At 49.8% G+C, this 9,468-nt stretch overlaps 1 protein-coding gene across 3 annotated transcripts in view; it reads left to right on the plus strand.

Annotated features, from left to right (window-relative positions):
• The first annotated feature begins 5,302 nt into the window (after positions 1–5,302).
• Positions 5,303–9,468, plus strand: part of C12H8orf33 (chromosome 12 C8orf33 homolog) — a 32,103-nt gene continuing 27,937 nt past the window's right edge. For 2 of the 3 annotated variants that reach the window (XR_011493435.1, XR_011493436.1), the window contains exons 1-5: positions 5,303–5,575; positions 5,667–5,712; positions 5,789–5,970; positions 6,115–6,199; positions 6,344–6,490. Coding sequence is in view for 1 of the 3 variants with exons in the window: in XM_014858263.3 (XP_014713749.3) it covers positions 5,309–5,575; positions 5,667–5,712; positions 5,789–5,970; positions 6,115–6,199; positions 6,344–6,490; positions 6,833–6,972 (867 nt within the window). In the remaining 2 variants the exon portion in view is untranslated. Of the gene's footprint in view, positions 5,576–5,666; positions 5,713–5,788; positions 5,971–6,114; positions 6,200–6,343; positions 6,491–6,832; positions 7,445–9,468 lie in introns of those variants that run through there. The other variant, XM_014858263.3, reaches the window with a different exon arrangement.

Genomic DNA, 9,468 nt, shown 5'->3' on the forward strand with positions numbered 1-9,468 from the left:
GTGTTGGAGAGTGGGATTGCCCAGGGCCATGCGAGGGCAGGAGAGATGGGAGAGACCAGGAGGCTGGGGGGCAGGAAGGGGAGTGGGATGAGGGGAGTGCAGGTGCCCCCTCCAGTGGGCGCTCTGGCTGTGCCCCCCTGGTTCTGATGCACCCCCCAAGCATGCAGACTTGCATCCTCCTACTCGCTGCTCCAGGCCAACCTGACCTTCCAGGGCCGTGCTCCTCTCCTTGGTGGAGTGGGGCCTCTGTAGGGACCTGATGCTGGAAACCTCCAGGAACTTGGTCTTGCTGGGTAAACCTACCCTGCAGTTCTTAACTGTGCATCTTAGCTTCATCCTCTCTTGGGCACAGCCATAGGTTCTGAAGCTGACCGAGTTTCGGGCTCAGGATCCATCAGGGCTGTGAAACAAGGGAAGGCCTTGTCTTACACTTGTACTTACGCTGGGAAGACCACTGATTCAATGTCAGACCTGGGATGGGGTGGGTTCTGTACTTCGGATCTTGTTCAAGACATTTAACTTCTCTGAGCCTTGATTTCTATGAAGAGAAGAATAATTCCTTTTTCATAGGGTGGTTTAAGTTAAATGGTACCAGTATATTAAAGTTCCTAGTTGAATACCTGGCACATAGTAGAGACTGAAAAAAAAAAGTTAGTTCAGTTTCCTCTTCTGCATTGTTACGGAGAGTTGGAAATGGGTGATCCCCTTTTGGGATCCCTGGTTTTACACTTTCTTCCTTTTTGAGCTCCATTGATAACCAACTTACATACTCCAATTCCAGGAATCCTCCCAAGGTCTCGCATGGAGCCCACACCCCAGTGTTGGCTGATTTGTCGTTGTCACCATTGTTCCATCTAGGATTCCTGGTTGCAAGAAGTGTTGGAAGGAAGTCGGGAGGCTCACAGAATCCCGGGAGATAGTGTGGGAAGCAGGGGTGCTCTGGAGAAACAGGGAGCAGCAGGCCCCACACACCAGAATGGTCTGCTCTGCCGAGTGACATTACCGCCAGTGTTTCCTCTGCCTCTCTCCAGTCCACATACATAGGTCACATGTTCTCCCTCACTGGACTGTGGCAGGGAGAGGAAGCTAATGACCCATCAGCTTCTAAATATGGAAACTTGAGTTAACATCCCTCCAAGATCACATACACTGTGGTGGAGATAGTTCCCCAAAAGGAAACTGTTTGCTATTAGAAGGGGAGCAGGTGCTAGAAAGCCCAAAACCAATAAATACCAACCATGAGTACTGCCTTTATCCTGGCACTGTGCCAAGTTCTTTTCCCAACATTATCTCATTTAATCCTTGCAACAAACCAATGAAGGCAGGTGCAGCTACTCCCCCCACTTTACAGATGGAGAAGTTGATGATCAGAGAGGTTAAGTACCTTGTTTAAAGTCACACAGTAAGTGTTGGAGCTGAGATTTGAGTGCAGATCTGCCTCCCTTGGCAGTAGTGCTCTTGACCACTGCACCATACTGCTTTTCTGCCTTCCAGTGAGGAAAGCACACACAAGCTTGTTATTTCTCTGTGCTCAAATATCACCCTTAACCCACTGTGTAAACCCATCTTCCCATAGACACAGCTTCCCCTGGACTTTTAAAATGATGGCTTCTCTCAAAGTCCCTGTCTCTAACAACAGGGCTTCATACACCTAGAGTCTGGCACCAGTGCAGATGTGTTCTGTGCACCCAAGATGTAGCATTTGCTGTTCTATGAGCAGCAATCCCATGTTCCAAACCTGGTGTGATATCCCAGCTGAAACAAAGGAGAGAGCCGTGGGTCCCAGAGAGACAAAAACCCAAGGATAGAGAACTCCCAGGAGACGACCTCTGCTGCCCAGATAAGCAGGGAGGAGCCATCCTCCTGCATGCATTAGGGCTGTGTCAGTGAGTGCCCAGTGGGTGTTAGACTCAGTGGTGGGTCAGTTTTGAACCCCAGCCTCCTCCTGTTGTGTCCTGTCCCTGGGCAGTCCACTGGGTCTGAGGTAGAGGGTCCATAACTCTGGTGAGGTGTTGTCATTGGCCATCAGCAAACACTGTGCCCTGTGTGGGTTTAGTTATGCTGCCCTCTTTCACTGCCCCTCTACACCAAGGGCCACTACTCAGGAGACATGGAGGGAAATCTAGAGCCCCCAAGTATTCACTAATGCCTTGAGTGATGCTTATTCACCACCAGAAAACCCACTCGGAAGAGAAACTTCATGAACATAAAGATTGTGACAAAGTCTTCAGGTTAGGTAAGTTTTAAAAAATCACGTTTTGTCATAGGAAAAAAAATGGGAAAAACTAAAAGTTTGATCCAAATGTCTAATTATGTTAATGGAGAGACAGTGTGTTTGGATGTATGTTTTCTTAAACAACGTTCTTCAAGGTCAGGGCACTTCTCTTTTTGTTTCATTATACTTCTCTCATTATCTTATTCATACCAGACTTTAATAAATATTTGGGGCTATGGAAAATACAGGAAAATCTTTTTTAAGAACTCACATGTTTCATGTCAGGAGAGGAACCATAGAAAATATGATATTTGGAGAGTAACAGTTCAAATCCAATATGATTCATGATTAAGTCAAACTACATCTATTGTGTAGCTCCTATGTGCCAGGTGGTCTGCTGAGCAATGGCAAATCAAAGGCATGGAAAGACATGTCTCTGTTTCTCAGGGCTGTCAGTCCAGCCGGGAGACAAATGTACATCAAGCCAGGCAGCGCTCAGTACAGTAATAGAGATGAGACAGGGTGGGGTGGGGTCCTAGAGGTGGGAGAGGTCTGCAGAGGTGGCTCATCTTCAAAATTCTGAGAGATAGTAACTGCTAACCTCAAATTTTATTTCCATCCAAGCTATCGTCCAAGAGTGAGAATAAAAATAGATGTTTTGGGATAAACAAAACCCAAAACACCACCAAAAGACCTCACTAAAGGAACTTGAGAAGTCTGTACATTAAAAAAAGAAGATACCAGATGGAAGAACTCATTATACCATAAGTAAATAGATGATTTGTGCCCCAATTTGAATCCTAATAGCAATTTGAAAATAGCATATGTAGGATTACTTAGGAAAAATGTGAAAGACTTTTAGGGAGAAAGTTATAAAACTATTGAAAAATATTGAAGAAGACCTAAATAAATGAGAGGTATGCCAGATTCATGATTATTTTAATACAAAGAGTAAATTCTTCTCAAAATGCTGAATTAACTCAATTCTCATAAAAATCTGAAAGCTGTTTTTAATGGAAATCGATGGACTGATTTGAATGTCAGACTTATAAAGGTTGGCAGTTGACCAGGGTGGCATAGTGCTGGAATTTACAATGGCCTAGTGGAACAAAGTGTAGCGTTCTGAAATACACCCGTGTGTGTGTGGAAATGAACTGCAGCGGAGGTGGCACCACAGATCAGAATCCCACAAATGAGGTTAGGAAAGTTGATTATCCATATTTTAAAGATAAAATTGAATTCTGCTTTACATAGAGATAAAAGTCAATTTCAGTTGGAGTAAAACTGAATTTGAAAGGCAAAACCATAAACTTTTAGAAGAGGAAGTTAGCACTATGATCTCAAGTTAAGAAAAGATTCTTAAGACACAAAAAGGGAAAATAAAAAGATCGATACATTCAATGTGGTTAAAAAATGAGAATTTCTTTTCATCAAAGTACACTATAAAGAAAGTGAAAAGCTACAGAGTAGGAGAAGACATTGGTACTATATACAACTGACAAAAGATTAGAGCTTATAATGTATAAATAGCTCCTATACATTCAATAAGAAACAGTAGATCGAATAGAAAACTGAACAAAAGACATAAACAAGAACTTTATAGAAAGAGAAACATGAATGGCCAACAAATATAGGACAAGATACTCAGAAAAATGAAAATTGAAATCTCAGTGAGATACTATTTGTTAATCATCGCACTGACAATTTAAAAGTCTGATAATACTGAATAGTGAAGCTGTGAACATATAAATTCTAACACGCTGCTGGTGGGAGTGTAACCTGGTACAACCACTTTGGAAAGTTGATGCTGGTATTATCTAGGAAAGTGGAAGATGTGCATAACCCTACAACTCCGCTTTTCCACTCCTAGACATATCTTAGAGAAATTCCTGCACATAAGAGACATACAAGAATATTCCTGGTGTATTGTTAATAACAGCAAAAAAATGGAAGAAATGCAGATGTTTATTGGTGGGTCTCCTTATGTTGTGGAATATCACTAGTGAAGAAAATGAACTACAGCTGTACACAGCAACATGCATAACCTCACAACATATTGAGGAAACAGCAAGCTTAAGAACACATATAGATGATTTGATGTATTTAAAGTCCAAAATATGCGAGACTAAACAATACTGTTTAGAGACGCATATTTACATTATATAAGTATCAAGAAAAGGAAATGGTCAATTTCAGTGTAGTTTTCTCTGAGGGGAGGAGTGGATTGTGACCTTGGAAGGAAGAGTACACTGGGTCCTCAAAGATATTGATAATGTTCTGTTTCTTAAACTGGATGGTAGATACATGCATTTTAATGTTTTACCTTAAAATACGTTTATATATACAGTCAATCCTCATTACAGTGGATTTCATATTTGCAAATTTGCCTACTTGCTAGAACTTGTTTGTAACCCCAAAATCAACAGTTGCCCTTTCACAGTCATTCACAGACGTGCACAGAGCAGTGAAAAATCTGTGACCAGATGGACATGTTCCCAGCTGAGACTGAACTAGGTGGCACTCTGCTTTGTTCCAGTTCTTATACTGTAAACCAGTGTCCTCTCCACGGTACGTTCAGTGCATGCTTATTGCATTGTTGTGCTGCTTGGTGGTTTGCTGTTTGCGGTGGCCCTGAGGCGTGGTGCTGAAGCGCCGTCTAGTGCTCCTAGCTGCAAGGAGGCTGCGACGTGCCTTGTGGAGGACGTGTGCGCTGCTGGCCGTGAGCTCAATGTCAATGATCGACAACAGATATTTTAAAAGTTTCTTTAAACAGCAGCACACATGAAACAAGGTTGTGTGTTAATTGATTGATGAAAACGTTGCGAACTGCAGCTCCCAGGAACCGAACTGTGTTCCCCCAGAAGCAGTTCTCAGCTACTTTATAGAACCACCTCGAATAAAGAGAATCGGCTGAGTATGAATATCTGTATTTGCACGTATGGGATTTGTGATCTATCCTCTGAAGAGGCTGCGCGAGCAGGAAAGACTGTAGTAGTGGAGACCGGCGTGTGCAAGAGCCAGGAAGTGGCCCTGGGGATGGAGCGTTAGGAGCGGCTGTGCAGGCGCGGCCTGCGCGGGGAGGCAGCGCCGAGGATGCTGGGTCCTCTCCGCCTCGCTCTCGCAGGGGCTTCACCGCCCTGCTGTCGGCGTCCGGCGGTCCAAACAGCCGCCAGAGCTGCCAGGGAGGGAGGACGCCGCGGCCGCCAGCGCTGGGGGGGGGGGGGGGGGGTCAACGCGGCCCCGCCCACCGCACGCTCGCGTCCGGAGGAACGCTGCGCCGCAGGCGCGTTTCTGGAGGAGCGAATTCGGCGTCGGACCGAGGCCCTACGTCGGTTCCGGCGGCGACCGCGGCGCATGGAGGTGAGCGGGGAGGAGAGGGCGCGCAGGTGGCGGGTCCTGGGCCGCCGGCCTCCCCCGTGACCCTCGTGCTGCCCCCTCCCTCTTTCCCCAGGCCCTAGGACGTCCTCCTCGGGAGAGGGCGGCGGCCCCAGGCGCAGGTACCGCCCCGCCCCGCAGCCCCTGGTGCCCCGCGGCCCCCGGCCGTGAGGTCCAACGCGGTCCGTCTCTGCTCAGGAACCCCAGCGCACAGCGACGCCGCCTCGAGGGCGCGCCCCGGCGGCGCTGAAGGCGACGCGGCCTCTAGGAAGCAAAAGAAGAAAAAGAAAACCCGGAGCGGGGCCTCCGTAGCGAATGGCGGCAGCAAGGCCTCAGAAAAGCCGGCCCCGGAGGAAGCTCCCCTAAGCGCGGAGGCCCAGGCAAGGGCGGAGTCCCTGGGCGCGTCTCTGACTGGCGGGTGCTGGCAGGGAGGCGGAGGGGATGGGGGTTTGGGGTCCTTGTGGGATGAGGCTGGAGGCCGCGGGGCCCTGACGCGCACAGCCACTCTCCCCAATCCATCACAGGCAGAGCAGCTGGCCCGGGAGCTGGCGTGGTGCGTGGAGCAGCTGGAGCTGGGCCTCAAGACGCAGAGACCCAGCCCGAGACAGAGTGAGGGGCCCTTCTGTGGAGTTGGGGGTGCACGGGGGCAGTGCTATGGTCTGTGTGTTGCTAGGGAATGGGATCGCTGCCTTTGCGAGAGGACGACAGGAGGTGAGCATAGAGGAGATCACTGTCCTTTATTTTTATCCGCAGAAGAGCAGGCTGTTGGGGCAATCCGAGCCCTGCGCAGCGAAAGAACCCCCCTGCCCCGGAAGAGGCAGCTGATGCGCTCCTTGTTTGGGGACTACAGGGCGCAGATGGAAAGCGAGTGGCGCGAGGCGCTGCGGGCCCTCAGGACTGGTGAGCAACCGAGAACAGTTCAAGGGGTAGGGAGAGAAAGTAAAAGCCCAGAGCAGCGGCGCTGGCGGGAGGAGGAGATGGGCGCAGGGAAGCCTCTGGGGGGAGCAGGGAATGAGCAAGCCTGGACCTCAGGAACACACAATTCGGGCCTGGACCAGGGAGACAGGAGCAGGACAGTTAGTGAATCTCTCTGATGCCAAAAGGGGTGTGATGATAGTACCTACCTTTTAGTTTTTGAGAAGTAAGCCCGTTAATTTATACAAAGGGATTAGGGTTGTGTGGGCACAGGTCACGTTAGCCGTTATTATTTAGTCCTGACACTGTCTCTGCCCTCCTCTGCAGCAGCCCACTCAGCCCAGGTGCAGCCCGTGGGTGCTGCCACCAGAAAGAAGAATGGAAGGGTCTGCAGGCCTCGCCTAGCAAGGGGAGCCAAGGCACCCCTGGACACTCCTGATGAAGAGTTTAGGTTCAATTTCTTTTAGTCTTTCCCCCATCCTGGAACAGTCCCCCTCCCTGGGTGGCATAGGGGTTTATCTTGAGTGCAGAGCCGTTCCAGGGATGCTCTTTTGGACACACGTGGGGTTGGTCTGTCCCTGGCTGGTCAGTGAATCTGGTGCCATTGCTGTTGGGCAGATGTGACATTACCTTGTTGGGTACTGTCAGACAAGCACAAGACCCCATTTGTAGGTTTTCAAATGAAATGTCCTTCTTGCCAGAAGTGGGAGGTCCGTTTAGAAAAGCTTCAACAAAAAACTGAAGCGAGTGTTCAGCATGTTGTAGAAAGAATATTTTACTCAGCCTCCAGTATTAGGTGTAGTAGCTGTTGGTAATGAGGATTAGTGGGAAAGCTGCATAGTTGTGCACTGGTGCTCACTTATGGAAGAATGTCTGGTCATGTGGTGTAGTGTTGTCGTTATGTCACATTGCCCCAATAAAACTTTTTATAAAAGTGAATGAGTGAAAACGTGTGCTAGCTATGTCTGTTAGGAGAAGCAAAGATGAGGCAGGCGTCTGGCATTGCTGGATCCAGGCTCTCACCCCAGTGCTTGGTCATTTTTGTTGCCTTCATTTCTGAGCAAGTCATCTTCGGAGCCAGCATGGCCCCCAGCAGGCCAGACTTTGTTCTTAGGAGCAGAGAGCTTCTTGTCCTAACAGTCCCCACCAAAGACTTGATTGAGCCTAGTGGATGACCTAAGTGTCGGCTGCTCCAGGTCATAGTCCCAGGCCTTCTGCTGCATTGAATTGCATTTTCCAGGTGGCCTCAGTGGCTGTGATGTCATTTTTGCCCGCGTCTCCCAAACTTGCATCCCAGACTGCATAGATGCCTGGAGCCTAACTGCCTACTCAAGGTCTGCATTTGGATGTTTTGTGGGCATCTCAAACTTGATATGTCCAAAACATGTGGTCAGTCTCCGGATCTCTTCTCGTCTTCTGCTTTTCAGTGAGTGACACTACTGCCCACATAGTTGATTAATCCAGAAGCTGGGTTGACACGTATGCTAAATACTTTAGCTGGTGTGTGAGTTCTGTCTTCACAATCAATCTCAAATCTTTTGTGCTTTCTTTGCCTTCACTGGTAGGCCTTCCAGTCCTCGCCCCATCCCTTCCCTGAGTGCTGTGTGAGCCTCCAGGTGTTAGTCCCCTTACACCGACTCTTGCCTCCTGTCTGTTCATGGCAGCCAGAGCCATCCTCCACGTGTGTTGAGTCCTATTTCTTTGACCCAGTGACTTCATTGTACTGAAGACTGGTGGATGACACCTCACATAGGGCCTGCACACGTCTAGGCTCCTGACTGCCCCTCCTGTCTGCTCCTGAAGTTACCAAACTCAGTCCTACTGCTCCTTTGCCTGCTCATCCTCCAGATCCTAGCATAACTCGCTTCTGGGAGAGTAAACACCAGCCTTGATTGAGAAAGTTGCTGCCCTGTCATTCATCAGTTTGGGGGGGCGGGGCGCAGAGGGGACTGCTGTGTAACACTGCCGGGCTTCACAGAGAGCACTTAATAGCAGGTCCTGGACTCAGGAGACACCGTGGGGGGCACCAGGAAGCAAGAAGCATTTGAAGATGAGATGCAAGAGTGCTCCCTGGCTTCTGGGTGGGCAGTTGACCTTGCTGCCATCTCCATCCTTAGATCCCATCTTTCTACTTGGGATGCTGGCCTGTACCCAGAGGTGTTCTCGGCGGCGCTTCCTGTGTGGCTCACGTGTTAGGCAGCCACAGCTAAGTCACACCCACTGGCCTCAGTTCACCTGTCTGTAAACCAGTGTGAGTGGAAGTGGTGGGCAAGGTTGCCTGGAGGCCCTGATCCACCTCCTCTGCCCTCTGGCCTCAGTGTTCTGGCCCACGCAGCAGGACCTGGTGCGTTGAGTGTGGTCTCAGGCCAATACTGGCTCCATGGCTCTAAAGGACGAGATGTGGCTCTGCAGCTCACCTGTAGTTCTTCCAGGTGGGCTCCACCATGTTTCTGACACGAACGCTGCTGGACAGTGTTCTCATATGGCCCCTGCAGGGGTCCTGGTGTCCAGCCTCACTGAGAGTCCCCTGACCCGTCCCCCTGCTTTGCCTAGAGATCCCACTCAGGGAACTTATTTCTGTTTCCCCAGTCCCTCCTCCTTTCCTGGGGTTCCCCTGGTCTCTTCCTCCTGCTCCGGGACTAGTCCTCCTCGCCCAACTCCTCCCCTGGTATCCTCCTCTCCCCGGCCCCAGGCTCTACTCATGGCCCACACACTTCGTACCCCTCCCCTTACACTCTCTACCCAGTATCCCACTCCTCCTCCCTCTGGAGCCCTCTGCCCCTCCTACCCAGGTCCCTGTCTGGTCAGCTCTCACCCTCCTCCTCTCTTCCAAGTCAGCTACATCTTGGACTACTTCAGCCCAGCCCTGTAGCAGTGCCTGGAGGAAGATGAGCTGGAATGGAAACCCAGCCTGTCGCTGTGCTGGCCCTAGGCAAGGTTGACCACAACCATTGTGCTGACTG

Source organism: Equus asinus, chromosome 12 (genome assembly GCF_041296235.1).
Source record: "Equus asinus isolate D_3611 breed Donkey chromosome 12, EquAss-T2T_v2, whole genome shotgun sequence".
In the NCBI taxonomy this organism is placed as follows: domain Eukaryota; kingdom Metazoa; phylum Chordata; class Mammalia; order Perissodactyla; family Equidae; genus Equus; species Equus asinus.